General features: G+C 40.4%; 1 protein-coding gene across 2 annotated transcripts; it reads right to left on the bottom strand.

The window, feature by feature from the left end:
* Window positions 1-5,608: 5,608 nt before the first annotated feature.
* On the bottom strand, window positions 5,609-14,227 carry LOC116253843 (general transcription factor IIH subunit 2). Of its 2 annotated transcripts, none has more exons than XM_031628806.2 (4): window positions 13,786-14,227; window positions 7,335-7,796; window positions 6,881-7,250; window positions 5,609-5,849 (listed from the first exon to the last, which is right to left on the bottom strand). In XM_031628806.2, exons 1-4 carry the CDS (start codon window positions 14,062-14,064, stop codon window positions 5,725-5,727), a joined length of 1,236 nt encoding a protein of 411 aa, XP_031484666.1. In that variant the 5' UTR covers window positions 14,065-14,227; the 3' UTR covers window positions 5,609-5,724. The 2 variants fall into 2 exon arrangements, with proteins under 2 accessions (XP_031484666.1, XP_031484665.1); XM_031628805.2 differs by having other exon boundaries at window positions 6,875-7,250; window positions 13,786-14,224.
* Between the last annotated feature and the right edge of the window lie 2,431 nt (window positions 14,228-16,658).

Below are 16,658 nucleotides of genomic sequence, written 5' to 3'. Positions count from 1 at the left end.
CATGTAAGGTAAGATCAACTCTTTCGCATCAATCCTTTCCCGAATGAAGTGACGATCAATTTCAACATGTTTTGTTCTGTCGTGAAGTACAGGATTGTTGGCTAAGTTGATTGCAGACTTGTTATCACAATACATCTTCATAGGTCCTTCAATCTCTATTCCAATGTCAGTCAACAATATCTTCAACCATAATAACTCTGACACTCCCATAGCAACTGCCCTATATTCTGCCTCTGCACTGGATCTAGAGCAAACATCCTGTCTCTTGCTCCTCCATACAACAAGGTTTCCTCCCAAGTAGACACAGTACCCTGTAGTGGATCGTCTGGTATCACCACAACCTGCCCAATCCGCATCAGAATAGCCCTCGATTTCCACAGTCTCTTGTTTCACATACAGGAGTCCCTTACCAGGATTTTTCTTCAGGTAGCATAGCACTCTGTCCACAGCCTTCAGATGTGCATCGGTTGGCGCATGCATGAATTGGCTCAAAACATTCACCACAAAGGTGATATCAGGTCTCGTGAGGGTAAGATAAATTAGCTTCCCAACCAAACGTTGATATCTTCCCTTGTCTTCTTCACAGAGAGGCTCTCCATCTCTGAGACTCAACTTGTGCCCAGTGTCAAAAGGGGTAGGAGTAGGTCTACATCCCAATTTACCAGTTTCTTCCAGCAGGTCTAATGTATATTTCCTTTGGTTTAGTACAAGACCAGTACTAGACCTAGCAACCTCCATACCAAGAAAATACCTTAGTTTTCCAAGATCTTTGAGGTCGAATTCTGTAGCCAGTAACCCTTTTAGCTTGATAATCTCTTCCTCATCATCTCCAGTAACAATCATGTCATCTACGTAGACGAGCAGGAGAGTAACCTTGCTCTCCTTCTTCTTCACAAACAGAGTGTGATCTCCATTTCCTTGTTTGTATCCATGACGTATCATCACTCTTCTCAGTCGTTCAAACCACGCTCTGGGCGATTGCTTAAGGCCATACAATGCCTTTTTCAGCTTACAACACATTTCTGGTTCTTCATATCCTGGAGGCATATGCATATATACTTCTTCTTCGAGGTCACCATTGAGGAATGCATTCTTAACATCCAGTTGATACATCTTCCACTCCTTCATCACAGCTAGGGATATAACCACCCTCACAGTCTTCATTTTCGCAACAGGAGCAAAGGTTTCCAAGTAATCAATTCCATATTTCTGGCTAAATCCCTTGGCCACAAGTCGAGCTTTATATCTTTCAACACTCCCATCTGGTTTGTACTTGATGGTATACACCCATTTGGATCCAACTAGGTGAGCGGCTTCAGGAATCTTCACCACTTCCCATGTCAAGTTTCTTCTTAGGGCATCTATTTCTTCTTTCATTGCATCGGCCCACTTGGAGTCACTTTGAGCTTCAGCGACAGTCCTGGGAATCACAGCCAAAGAAAGAGTAGAAACAAAACACTTGTAATCTTTCCCAAGTCTGGAATAAGAAACAAAATTACCAATAGGGTGTTGAGTACATGACCTGACACCCTTTCTCAGGGCAATGGGAAGATCGTCATTCTTCTTTTCAACCTCATCATGGGTCTCCACGGTCTCCTCGGTAGGACTTGGTTCATCCAGGGAAGGAGTGGCATTGGGATTGGAAGTAGATCTAGCATCACAAGTCATCACCTCTGTCCGAGTACCTCGTCTAGAGTAGAACTGTCCAAACAACTGAGGGCCTTCCTTCTCAATGCTATTGTCACCCCTTTCCTCATTCTCAGGCACATCAACAGTATTAAGTGATTCTGTTTTCTTGTAGTCCAAAAAATCTATAAACTGAAGTTCCTGTCTCTGAGAATACTCTTCTCTGCCCACAGACTGCTCCCCCTGAAGAGGATTCACACCAAAGTAAGAGGCATGTTCCAAGAAGGTAACATCCCTCGTAACATAAGCTCGACCAGTAATAGGATCAATACATTTGTATCCTTTTTGCGTAGGGGAGTATCCAACAAAGACACCTTTGATAGACCTAGGATCAAGTTTCTTGACATTTGGACTGTGATCATGGATAAAACATACACAACCAAAAACACGAGGAGGAAGAGGAAATGGTGGACGACTGCCAGGAAGCAACGAGTGGGGAGTCCTACCATTCAAAACACGACTGGGCATGCGGTTAATAAGATAGGCACTAGTAAGAACTGCATCACCCCAATAGTGTTTAGGAAGATTTCTCTGAAACAAAAGAGCCCTGGTGACATTAAGAAGTTGACGATTTTTCCTTTCAGCTACCCCATTTTGAGGGGGGGTGTAACTACAGGATGTCTCGTGAACAATCCCCCGTTGTCTAAGAAACTCCTCAACAGGCCGACACATGTACTCACGGGCATTATCGGACCTGAAAGTTTTAACATTCGCACCATACTGGGTATGCACAAGAAGAATAAATGTCTCGATGATTCGAGGAACCTCGCTGCGGTCTTTTAACAAGTATATAAATGTAGCACGAGAGAAATCATCAATGAAAGTGATAAAATACTGGAAACCTTGACGGGTATGAATGCCCGAAGGTCCCCATACATCAGAGTGAATCAGAGAAAAAGCTTCATTAGCACAACTAGAAGAAAGAGGGTACGAAGCCCTCACATGTTTGGCAAACTGACAAACATCACAAGAAATGGAAGACACATCAAAGGAGGAACACAAGTTTGGAAACAAATGTTTCAAAATCCCAAAAGGTAAATGCCCAAAACGTTCATGCCAGTACATAAAAGACTGAAGACAATCTTCTCTTCTCTTATCTGTCTTGCGGATCGCTGTCAACAGAGCAGTAGCCACACGTATGGGAAGACGATATAATCCATCAGAAGCTAAACCAATCCCAATCCTCTTCCCTGTCACCAAGTCCTGCAAAACACAACGATCGGCAGAGAATATAAGTTCACAATTCAATTCTTTAGTAAGTCTACTGACTGATAAGAGATTTAAAGGAAACTGGGGAACATGTAAAGCGCCCTGCACATGAAATTTGTCCAACAAGGACAGAGTGCCTTCGCCTGCCACACAGGTAGAGGAACCATCTGCAAGAGAAACACGTTCCCTTCCCGAGGACAACTTATACTCATGAAACAATTTTGGGTTACCTGTCATGTGATGAGTAGCACCACTATCGACAATCCATTCCCCCACAGAAGAGTTACCTTGATTGCCAATAGCTGCAAGAGCATGATTAGCTGTAGTTCCCTCTGAGGTCTCAGTCTTGTTGACATCGAGCCTGCCCAAATAAGCCCTTAGTTCACGAAGCTGGTCAGCAGAAATGGAGACTTTTTCTCCACTAGAGGCTTGCACCTCAGACACGGGCGTTCTCCCAGTCAAAGATCTCCCTCTGTTCCCCTTCTTTTCTGGATGAAGATCCCAGCAATAATCCACAGTGTGACCTGTCTTCTTGCAGTGAGTGCACCGGCGAAGAGACCTAGATGGGCCGCCAGGACCACGACTCACGAGAGCAGATCTCTCGTTATAGGGCACAAGTTCCCTCTTCCCTTCTTTTGTAACAAGCCTTCGCTGTTCTTCCGCTTCAACACAGGAGTACACATCTTCAATACTGGACACCTCCCCTGAATTCAAAATCTGACTTCGAACACCTTCAAACTCATCATTTAAACCTGCTAAAAATAGGAACACCCTGTTTTCCCATTCATGAGCAACATAGAGCGCCTGATCATGGGGACAATGCCAAGGAATATCAGAATGATAGTCAAGCTCTTCCCACTTGGCTTTCAAAGCCCCATAGTACTCTGCAACAGACGAGGTCCCTTGTCGAATGCCATAGACTGTCTTCATTACTTGGTAAGTACGAATTGCGGTCTTCTTTTGGCCATACATTTGCTCGAGGACCACCCACATGTCTCTAGCAGTCTTCTTCCGAAGGATAAGGGGCTGAATATCGGCGGAAACGGAATTGACAATCCAAGTTTTCACTTGATTATCCTCAAGAAACCAAGTATGCCACACATCACTTGTTCTTGCTGGTTCGGGGTTGCTCCCATCAATATAGGCCATGCGACCACGGCCAGCAATCCCCATGGTCATAGCAGGCGACCACGAGAAATAATTATCCTTGGTGAGGCGAAGAGTGATGACCTGCATGGGAACATTCTCCGTTCTAAAAGCCCCTATTTCAGTGGGATTGGTGTTGACGGTTGACGAGGAAGAGGCTGCCATAATCACAGACCAGTAGGCAGCAAGGGCAGCAAGAAGCAATCACACGATACAACACCAAAAAACGGACAGAGAGCAGGAAACAGAACCAGGCAAAGCGGCGCGGCGCTGGGCGGGAACAGACCAGGCAGTCGGCGCGGCGCTGGGCGGAAACAGACCAGGCAGAGCGGCACGGCGCCGGAAAAGGACACGGCGTTGGGCGGAAAAAGACCGCCGCTGGACAGGTCGTCGTTTGGGCAGGCCGACGCTGGGCGGAAGCAGCAGAACGGGAACGCCGCTGGGCAGGCCGACGCTGGGCGGAAGCGGCTGCGCTAACCAGGGCGTCGCTGGGCCGGTTGTCACTAGGCGGAGACGGCGGAATCCTGATCGGCGTTGATCAGGGCGGCGCTGGGCGGAGACGGCGGCGGGGTGACAGTCGACGCTCGGGCACGAGCGTCGGGCACGGGCGAGACGATGAACAGTGTCGGGCGATTCTCCTCTAACACGGGCAAAAGACAACCAAAAACGCCGGAACTTCACGGCTCTGATACCATGTAGAAATACGAACAAGACGAAGAAGAAGAGAAACAATGATCACGATGTAACGTGGAAAACCCTCAACACGAGGGAGAAAAAACCACGAATGAGGAGGAGTTGGTGCCCACTAGCAGCCAGACTCTCTCTCTCTAAAGATTATCATTAACTCATAAGGATTAGGGTTACATGACTTAAGTAGAGCCCAAAACGGGCTACAAGGCGGGTCGGGTATGGATCCGGACCCGAAACCCACAATCTATCAACAGATTATAAAAACATTTGTCCATGTTCTAATGAAATAGAGAAGAGACCTTGCCTATCAGCACGATTTATTGACCTTCATGGTGCTTTATTTGGGGGTAATCAATCCAAGGCCCAAAGCAACCCACTTTATTCCTAAGCCCAAGTCTTGATCATAAGAAACAATATGAAACAAGAATGGATATGCACATGAACCTAAATTTGAAAAGTGAACTGTTTTGAACAACTAAGGTGAGCCCAAGGCATCGGCTGGTGAAAAAGTCGTCCGGCTACATAAAAGAAGGCATCTGAACAGAGAAAGAGATTAATATTGTTACTATCTTCGCTTCTTGATTGTTGCACCAGTACTCAGATTACCATCCCTCCCAGTTTCTGCATTCTTTGACGGATGCACTTTAGTCCCTATCCTTGGTGGGATTTTAAAAGTTCTCCTCTTTTCTCTTTCATTAACAAGCCTGCATATATTCATAAGAAGTGATTTACCTTGGCTACATTGGCACCAAGCATATCTATCTTGCTTCTGCTAATCAGGTCTATCCAGCATGGTTTGTTTCCGCCTAGAATAATAATGAATAAGCAAGAAATTTGCATTGGAGGCAACAAAAAGAACACATTGCCTCAACCCTAATGCCGCAAAATGGATCTCAACATATTTTGTAATGCGTCAGCTTAAAAATAATCCACATAACTATAAATTAATCACATTGCTTCACATAGAAAGCAGAATTTTTCAACTGCAGCAGGTCAGGAACTCCGCTGGCTCTCACATCCTGGACAATTGTGCAGGCTCTCATGAATGTAAATATCACAGTCAAAGCAAAAGTGTCGCCCACACTTTGGGCAAGCAACACGGCCACTTGATTTGCTTCCTGCAGCATGTCAATAGAAACAGCTTAATTCAATGGAATTAATTGACAGATCAATGTCACTTCATACGCTCCTTAGGTTATATGAAAAATATTTTTAAAAAAAAGGAAGAAAAACGAACTCGTTAACAGGAGATAGCAACAACATGCGATAGAAACAGTTACAAGTACAAAAGCTTAAACAATGTTGAAGTGCTATAGCAATGGGATGTACATATGAGCAGAAACATGAAGAGGCCTGGAAGCTTTGGCGCTGACTGGGTATATATATATATATATATATATATATATATATATATATATATATATATAGTGAGAGAAAGAGAGGAGAGAGACATAAACTTCAAAATGTTGAATTTTATTGTAAATTTAGAAGAAGCATGGGCCATCCTGTTTGCTTCTTTATGAAATAAAACCTCCATTCTTTTCTCCTAACAGATACCAGCAAGCTGCAGCTAGAGGGATCCTGACAAGAGAAGCACCCAGGAACCAAGTCCACTGCCTTGTATAAGTTCAAATCCAGCAACAGGTGGATACAGTTCTTGCTGGCACTAGAAAGAAAGTTCTTTTATATGATATGGTTTTTCCCCTAAATGATAGACAGAGATCACACATATAGGGTCTGCTTTACAAAAATACAACTGAACCACTAAAAGTAAAAATGATTCACTATCCATTCTTTAACTGATTACCAGCGTACACCATACGCAATATGACTTTAAGATTCTGACTAAAAAGTATATCGTTAAGTTTCATGATTCATAACTTGTGTGATCCCTTCAGACTTCTGTGTTATACTAAGAAAGCACTACAAGTAGGTCAGCAGACACCACACCAAGATATCACAGTTCTAGAATGAATGCCTGTTTTTTCCAGCATCAACTGAGCTACTGGGCACCTTTATTTCCTAATTGCCCATCTGAATGTTGGTTCACCTAATGAGACAAAATGAGTAGAAGCGCCATACCAATGCATGTTTGTCGATAGCATTTAATTATAGAAGACTGAGGCATATATAGGTTAAGTACCTGGACCTGGAAAATTCTGCTGACAACCAAAGCAAGCTCTTGGTAGTGTATGCACCAAGCCATTTGAAAAGGAAGAAGGCACTTCATCAAAGGGTGTAATTGGAAAAAGATGGTGATAAGATCTTGCCAGGTGAGGAGAAGAAACAAGGGTGAGACCACAAATTTGGCATTCAATAGGAAGGTCACAAACACGAGCTTTGCATCTTGGACAAGTGTAACCACCACCAATCTTAGCTTCCTTGTGACAGGAGCATATGGCAATGACACCCTCTGCTCCCCTCTGTGGAAATCCCATCTTGATCAAGTTGGCAACTGCAAATTCTGCTAGAGCTGGAGGTGGAGGTGCATGTTCGAGCAACAATTCTTTGAAGTGAGACTGCCAAGAAAGTGTAATGTTTATTCAGAGTCTCAGACCTTCAATTATTTATGTGAAATATTATACAGTCTGGATCCTTATTACCTCATCCAGTGCCACAGTATATGAGCCACCAGTCTCCTCACAAAGATGTTTACAGATATAAATTTCCGCAGATAGCCCAATCACTGAACACCTTATCTTGGTTTTCTTACAATTCTGAATTGTCTCCATTATATCTCCCGGATCACATGTACTGAGAGCAGAATATAGGATTAAAACTTCCCGATGGCCATATGGTGGAATTTGGCTTAGATAGCCACGAACAAGATCCAGTGCATTTTGTAGAGAAGATTCACCTGAGCATCCCAGCTTAGCACGCAAAGCCTTTATATGTGAATCTGGACTGCTCCCTAGGTCTGTTAAACAATGAGCAATTCCATCCTTTATAGTCACCATACCAATGTGACTAAGTGGATTTTGATCAAAAAACTCTCTAATGAATGCCTCAACACCATTTGCAACTACTGCCATTCTACTCGGCCAAAAATCTGTGTGACCAGCTGCCTGTGCCATACAAATCCAATGTGCATCAACAACTTCATACTGCAGAAAATTACTCAATATTGCACATGAATGTGCCTCACTTGAAACTAGACTGAAACATGTTACATCAAAGACAGACCTTAAAAGCAAAGAAAACAAGTAAAGGAAAACCACAAGTAAATAAAGATCATAAAACAGTAAATACTGTAAGGGTTTCACGATGTAAACAAAGTATGCAGGTACGTCCACCAATCAATCGAGTTGAACTGGGATACCAATTCGAAGTGTTTGTGCGACATAGAATGCTCCTATTGCTATCATTCATGTTTAGTAAACCAAGTTGTTCTGCGATCCAAAACCATCAACTGACAGCACATACTCCACAGAATCCACTAGAGCAAGCTTAATTTGAATCTATAACTACAAAACTTCTACTTATCTCATTTATATGGGCCCATAATTTTCAGCCAAACAGGCTGCTAAAAAACAAAAAAGCACATCAACAAGGCCTGACATTAAATAAGTACAACCCAAGCTCCAAAACACTTATCCTCCTAGAACTAGGAAACCAATTTTTATAGAACAAAATAAGACGGAAGTCATGTAGCATGAAATGACAAGTCAACTAATCCTTCATGTACTCTGGCCAGACCTGGTCCCAACTGTGAAAGGTCATTCTCAGCATTAAAGAAGACAGAAGAATAGTAAATGAGAATTTACAGAACAAGAAAACTAGAACATGGAAGATGAGTCACTTGAAGTTGAATGCATAAATTGATATGGTTATAATATATCTCCATATCATTCTTCCAACTTTGTTTTGGATAGCACTATCTCCAACTTCACAATTCTAAGAGATTGGAAGCAGATTCAGAAACTCAATCTGACCAAGTTTCATATTGAAATTTTCATGCACATTTGTCACCAGGACCTCCACTTCCTTCTCAGTGAAGGTCTGACTATGATTCGCTAACAACTGCAGAACTTGTGTAGCTACAATAAGGCTCTGACACTTATGTCACACAGCTGCAGGGTGCACCTGGCTGCAGCAATTTTCATGGAAACTTGAATGCAAATATGGCAAGTTTGTGTGTGTACGTATGGGGGGATATATATATATATATAATTTCTATTATGTAATTAATTATCTGTATAATGGATTTATTTGTGCACATTTTTTTCTTTTGACTTTTTAGTTTTTACTAAATAAATTTCTGTGTTAAGGTTAATTTAATCTAATTCTAAATTTATATTAACGAAAATAAAAGTTTTATTTTAATGGCCTCTTCAGAGAGGAGTCATATGTGATTCAAAAGAGAAGGGGGATGGTTTGTTATCGTGCATGACTGAAAAGGGGAAAATGGGAAGGAAAAGTGGGAAGGGGAAAAAAAGAGAGGAGGAGAATGGGAGAGACGCGAGAAAGAGGGGAAAAAGATATAGAGGGTGTGTGCTGGTTTGTTCCTTCTCAACGTTGCTAGTTTCTGGTTACCAGATGTAGAGAGAGATGAGAAGGGCGCACATGAAGTCAGCTGCACCTGAGCTGAATCCACACCTGCACCTGCATCACATTGATGTGGGTACAGGGCCTGTTTTGGTGCATGATGTGACAGCTCATACAAATTAATGCTCTCCTCCAAAAATTCAGGTGGATGGATGCTGCATGCAAACTGCCTTACTTTGACTTTTCAAGAGCAAACACTACACAGTAACATCCATTCACAATTGAAAGCATCATAAGAATAGGAACTAGATGCAAATCTAGATCATATTTAAATGCAGATCTAGATGCTTGGTTGCGTCTCTCGTGATATGTCATTTGATTGTTGCATCAGTGTTGGCTGTTGTTGGGGTAACAATGAGGATTGTGCTTATTGGATCTTACTTGCATATCTGAAACTACATGAAACTACATGCACGAGACAAGAAAAAAGCATTTTGGTTTAAGTCACGACCTTATTATACACCAAAAACAAAAAAAAAAAAGAATTAACCATTTAACCCCCTGCAGATAAGGACATTGCCTCTAAGTAAAAGGTAATGGCAATTCATAAAATGACCAAGCTTCTTCTGAAGAGCATAATCCATGCAGTTCTCCATGTTTTGGGCCTTTGGCAAGCCAAGCATATGGTACACTTAACTGGTAAAACTTTTCCTATCTAGTTTGGGCCTACACAGAAAAGTTTTTGTACAACTACCTATCATCTAGCATCCTCCCCTCTTGCCTATATTTTTTTATCTTGACCTACAAAACTTTCCCTTAATTTTCTTGATTAAAATTTTAAACCAAAACATGAATCCAGGAAAAAAAAACATACTCCACAAAAGAGAAAAAAAAAACGTAAAAGTTTACACCCTCCAAAATTTTTTTCAAAATTTTATCCAAATAAATAGGACCTATTGGAAGCTTCAGGTTTCAGCCTGTAAACAAGATTGAGCCTTCTTTATAACTTAGGATAACATTAAAGTGCACAAGACAATCCCATTCCAGAAGTTACAATACAGGCTAAGCTGGAACCAAAAGCTAACTGAATTCATAATAGGAAACAAAGGAAAGAGAAAATTGAAATATCAGTTGGACACATCTTAAGTATATAATAGGATCATAGGAACCTTTTCTAATGATACCTTGTTTAACAGGAAAAGAAAGAAAACCTTTAAAGGTGTGACAACCATCCCTTGAGATCCTCATTTACCAGACAACAACGGACAGAGAGTATTCTTAAGCACATTGATCTTTTCAAATTGAGTAAGATAGCCCATCAAAGATAGAGTTAGTTACTTAGTTTAGATGACAAGGGGCCAAAAAGCCTGTTCTGAAGTGGCATGGAAACATTTTGCATGGCTCATTTTTTTTACCTTTAACTGAAGTTAGCTACAAACTAAGCACCGTATCACCCAAACATAATCATAGAGTACAAGAAATAAGCAAAAGGCCACAAGTGTGTAAAGCTTCACAATCTAACATAACAGCCAGTGCAGAAAATGCCACTCACTCAGCAACTGCTTATGAATAGACATATGTTTCTCTGAATGATCCACTGGAACATAATGAAAATGTTAATGCATTTCATTTTTGTTCAGCAATCGCTTCTTTCCCTTGTCAAGGTATTAGCAGTCAAAGAGAACCAATGTCCCAAAAAATGGCAAATGCACAGAAAGCAATAACACCTTTGCATCTTATTATTTGTCATGTCCTCTATCTGTTTGTTTTGCAAGTAATGATGCCATATCCAAAGATGTGATCACAGTTATGGATGATTGGCAGGCTGCACCTTAAAACATTGCTCCAAGTTACCTAACCTTGATACTTTACTTTTCCCATGCCACGTCTTTCAAAAGCTAAAGATAGGATGATATCCATATTTCTATGTCTTGTCCTTCTGCTCTGGTCAAGAAAAATTATCTCTGGAATAAGCGGTCAGTATACTTCTCAAACATATGAGCAGGAACACTGAGTGCAGTAAATCAGTGAAAAAAAGGCATGACCCAAAGGACTGCATTGATTCTTCACTACAACAAAACAAACTATTCTTTATTTGATAAGAGGTTTGCAGCAAGAAGATACTGTCTAATATGACATTTTTATGGGCCTATGATCATCGCCTTTGCTTCAATCAGATATTTCTTAACAAAATATAAGGCAACATTTTACTGCACCTGGATCACATTAGTAGATATCACGTTTGCAAGCCAATTGATGAATCATTCTTACCTTAAATGAGCTTGTGTGTTTTTCCTAAGCAGCTTACAAAGTTAATAAGCTTCAGGATCCTGGCCCCAGCAGTAAACTTGATGTGATCATACAGGAACAAAAATTTTCTCAATGAGAGCCAGCACAACCAGCACACTTTTATGTGATCAAATAACTTACCCCTGCCCAACCCGACAAGATCCTGGTGAGCCAGAAACTGACAGCATGAATTGGGCTTTCAACGGATAAAAGACTTAGTTAAGCCAGGTCAAGTTTAGACGATGACCACCTTTCCTTAGGTGTCCGAGCAATAAAGAACCAGTCTACAAAAGGTTTTAGTAATTTGGAATTTTAAATCCTTTTGGCCACAAAAGGTAAATAAACAAGCTCGTCACCCAATCAACTAAAACATCTTATCTGTTACTTGAATTTTCGCTCTTTTATCACCAACTGACTTGAGGCCACTGCTTAGTTGGTCACCCCCTTAGTTCATCAAAAGGACAAGTACACCTTTCTTTATATACAATGACTATTGGATAGCTAAGGTGAAGCCTGTAGGGAAAATGTCATTAATAAGTTTTAAACCAGCAGCTGGTGCTACATAATGAATCTCCCTATGCTAGTCAAATCATAAAATATTCAAAATGCCATTTTGGGTACCTTTGATTATAAAAGAACACCCTATATTCAAATAGGATTGTAAGTTGAAAGTCACTAAATGCATTTAGTTCATATTAATTAAGAAAAATCATGTCATTTTTTCCTTAAAAACAAATGAAGTGCTTGACCAGACCAACCATAAGAAAAAAAAAACAAAAGTATTTGTGAAAATCAACGTTTCCATTGTCATTTCAGAATCCTTAACGTGTGGCATTTCAACATATATTTGTTGAGCCATATTGGCCTATTTTCTATTATTTTTATTCAAAAAGTAATAAAATAGTATTATATAATAATTTTTAAAAAAAGTAGAAATACTTTTCGAAAACCACAGCTCAAATACAGTGATATAGGCTGACATGGTACGATGATACTTCAACTTCTACGCAAGAATGTGGATACATGGAAGAAAATCAAATTAAAGTATATGTTTTCTGTATGCCGATAGAAATGTTACGATATGGAACTGAAACTTCCCTTCCATGAACAAATGTTCGGGTAGTTCTCATGATGAATAGCGTCTGAAACAAAGATCCATTGAATAATCCTAGGTCTGCTTCTATGTCCCATAAATAACATGAGTGTAGACCTACTACCAACTAATAAGTGCCTGAAAGTCTACTTCGTTCATCAATTCAGGCTGATTGTCTTGATGAGTCAAATATCAACAATAGAGTTTCCATGGATCTGCCCGCGGAGCCATCATTCTAAAGGAATTAACTGTGTTGGCCAACTGAGAACCAGATAGGAACTTAAAAGGGCCCAGGCAGGCATAAGAATCCATAGGAACACAAAAACCATCCTTGGCTATCATTTTCAAGCGAATCTCCTAAAACAAGAACCCCCAAATTGGCACTAAGACATGAAGGCCACTAAAGCAAGAGCCAAAATGACAAGGGCCAGCCAATTGTTTCTCACATGTCTTATTTTTCTTTTGTAGCTTAAAGGCTTAACCTGTTTCTTTTCAAAAAGAATTAGGAATTATGGTACTTGAGACGGCTCTCTGATATTAGGAAGTCCAAATAGTGGTTTCTAATCATGCGAGAACCGCTGCATAAAGTGTCCTAATTCTTTCCGGTGGTATGTGCACAGGTTGTATAAGAACTTTTGCAAACCTTGCAGGCATCTCTGAATGGCCACTTCACCGTGTTATATTATGCTAATTCTGTATTGAACTATAACAGCATATTACACATAGGTATCTGGCGCTACCCATTTAGAATGAGGCCAAATTGGGTCCAACTTTAAGAGGCAAAATAATATGCTTTCCACCCAAGTCAAAACAATTTTGGGACAAGTACACGGTCGACTACCAACCTCTTCTTCAATATAGAGGAGATTTATGGTTATTTGTTATCAGCCCATCCACAGCTAGGTCAATTGCACAGAATTAGAGGACCTTTCTTTTGGATTTTCCCATTTTGAAATGTATGATCTACCATGACCTAACCAGTCTGAACAACCAGTATAACTCATGCAAGCGCAACTGAACTCAGGCTAGAACCATTTTTTCCTTCCAGAAGAATTCAATGCATAGAGCTTGAAAGGCAATCTTAATACCAGTGATCTACAATGTGTTCGCTTTTTGCATCAAGAAAAGGCTGAAATTTGAAAAGAATTTTACACATATACAAATTTCAAAAATGGAAGGTCTCATACTCCGGATAGGTCGACGACGACGAAAAGGTACCGGATGAGCCCGCGCTGGATCCGGGACGAGATGCATTGGAGACGCCGCCGGTACTGGTCGTGCTGCTGCTTCTTGCTGTCAACAGCCCGCAACAGCCCCGATTCGTCTTCCTGGAGATCCTCCCAGGACCTCTCGTCCGCGTATGACCTCTCCCACGCCTCCACTCTTCTTCCCCTACGTCCTCCCTCGTCCTCTTCATCCTCATCTTCGTCTTCTCCTCTCCTGCCCTCCTGCTTCCTTTCTCCCATCGCAAGACGCGGCGGCAGAGAAGATGCAATGAGGATGCTTTTGGCGGGCTTCAGAGGATGGGGCCTGCCCTGCTGTTTCAAGCAATAGACTGAAGACTGCAGGGGATCAACCCCGAGGCACTTTTATGCGTCGGTGGGCCGACATAATCGTAAACGAAGGTTTAAACGGATCCATTGACAACAGTCGTCCGTGCAGCCGTTTGAAACCAGTCCTCCTGGACATAAATGAAGAGGACATGTGGTCATATATCCGTCCACCATGACCCTTTTTGTTCATTGTCTATTTAGTAGGGCTGTGCATAATGAGTGGAGCCAGCTCGAATTTGACTTTAACTCACTCATCAAAACTTGATTCAAACTTAACTTGCTTATAAGCGAGTCGAGTTCAAGTAAGAATTTGAATCGGTTAAAGTTATGAGAATTTGAATCGGTTAAACTCGGCTCAGCTCGACTACATAATGAGTGTTAAATGATAAACGAAAAAATAGTTAAACGAGTTAATCAAGTTAAAAAAAAATGAAATATGCTTAACAAAAACGAGTTAAATGAATTTGAGTTCAAGCTCGACATTGTATCGTTGAGTCGAGCTTGAGATTATTATGTGAGTTTGACTTGGTTTAACTCGAGTTCGAGGTCGAGTTTTAGTGGAGTCCAGCTTGAACTGGCCCAACTTGACTTCAACTTGCCTGTTGTGCAGCTCTACTATTTAGCCTTTAACCATTCTGAACTTCATGTTCATTCTGTTGAGTAGTTGTTTTTTTGTTGTGCATGCTCCATCCACTAGAAGTGGTGGATTTTTTAAAAGCATTCATTTGAGTTTTGTTGTTCAACGAAGATAATCAATCCAAATGCTAAGGTTTGTCTTTAGGTGTTAACATCCTTAATTTTTCTATTTAGTTGCTAAAGGCAATTCCAAAAAAAATTGCAAATGATTTCACAAATAATTGTGAAAGATTTCAATTTCAAACTAAATTTCAAACCCCAAACTCAATTTAGGCTCAAATCATGAATTTTACTCATTGCACAAATTCCAATGCAAGATTAAGAGTCTAAATCCAAGTCCAGCATGCAATGCTGGATCCAAATTAAGGTTTTTAACTCAAATCCAACTATAATTGTCATTTGAAATCCAAATCTAACTTTAAATCAAACTGGATTGAGGTGAAAATCCAGAACATTAGGTGGGGCCCATGGTGGGATGTGCCCCCCTCTTTCATTAAAATTGATTAAAATATTTTGTTTGACCTAAAAGATTAAAATAATAAAAAATTCTACAAAGGAAAAAGCAGAGTCTAAAAGGGAAAAAAAACATCATTAAAATAACCAAAAGAATCTCTTTTATTAGAGAAGATCTCTGTCATTAGATGAGGAGACAAGTTATAAAGAGGCCAACATGCATTGGCCGCTTTATGTATGTCATAATTAACTTGTCTCAGACTCACTTAATTACAAGAGCGTTTGAACCTAGAGTCCCCTAGATGTGGCGCGCCATCTAGTGGGCTTAGTTAAACCTAAGTTTAGTCAAGACAGGTCAAACCTGTCGACCAATCCAGTCATGGGATAGAAATGACCCTTGACTGAACCCAGTGCTTTGACTAAGCTTAGTCACAGCTCATTTCAAATCAGACAATTAAAATATAATTAAAATGTTTTCTAATTATCAAATGCTATTAGACTCGTCAAAATAAGATGAAAACAAAGCATAAATGAGACGTTGATCATAGTCAAACCGTCTAGTCAATTCAATGTTAGGACAAAATTGTCCTTCTCCATCAAATACAACTGATAAAGCCCTAATGTGGGGTTTTAAATGGATCGATTATGTATTTGAACTTGTAAGCTATACGAGTCCCATATGCAAGTGGACAATCTAAATTTTGAATTAGGGTTTTGATCAAGTCAAACCCATTTTCACTCAAAATTTTGGATGAAAATTCCTTTATAATTCAATTAACACAACCGATTGAAAATCTTTGTAAGTTAAATTTGATTATTGAGTTTATGGATAATAAGGTCGGTAAGTTAAACTTTCTTTCGTCTAGATGGAATTCTTGTAATGACCATATCCTATTTGGATTATGTCATGATCTATGTGGACCTCGTGTCATCCCAAGTAGTCTATTTATCCTAGTGGTATTTCTCATGGTATTCTATCTTTCGGTGTATGTTTCCAAACCACTTAGAAAATTGCAGTCTCGAAGAAGCAATCAATCTCGCAATGCAATCTATCAACAATGGTTTAATTCATGCAATTGCTGAGAGATGGAATGCAAGAACCAACACATTTTAGTTTTCATGGGATGAAATAACAATCACCCTAGATGAAGTTTTCAAAATTATGAGTTTACCCACGCTAGAAAGTGACCCAAGAAAACCAATTTCTAGTTAATGAAGAATCAGGCAAGATCCTAGAGGTGATTTGCAAGCTCATGGGAAATTGGAGTTGGTCACTTGTAAAGAAAGATAGACACCAATACCTTTAGTTGGAAGGGCTTGGCAAAACATATTCCCAATATACCAGTTATGTCTCACTTTCTAGGATTGTCACAAAGAAATACAAAAATTTCTTGGTAACTTGAACCATTTGTCTTATT

Source organism: Nymphaea colorata, chromosome 5 (assembly GCF_008831285.2).
Source record: "Nymphaea colorata isolate Beijing-Zhang1983 chromosome 5, ASM883128v2, whole genome shotgun sequence".
NCBI classification, from domain to species: Eukaryota; Viridiplantae; Streptophyta; class Magnoliopsida; order Nymphaeales; family Nymphaeaceae; genus Nymphaea; species Nymphaea colorata.
The sequence above is the reverse complement of the archived record's forward strand: the minus strand, read 5'-3'. Positions and strand labels throughout refer to the sequence as shown.

Excerpts from the sequence above, each read along its gene's own strand:
- LOC116253843 (XM_031628805.2), bottom strand. The coding sequence starts at position 14,064 with ATGGGAGAAAGGAAGCAGGAGGGCAGGAGAGGAGAAGACGAAGATGAG. Across the intron at positions 7,797-13,785 it reads TCGTCGTCGACCTATCCGGA|GCAGCTGGTCACACAGATTT; the intron begins GTATGAGACCTT and ends TGTATGGCACAG. Across the intron at positions 7,251-7,334 it reads ATACTGTGGCACTGGATGAG|TCTCACTTCAAAGAATTGTT; the intron begins GTAATAAGGATC and ends CTTTCTTGGCAG.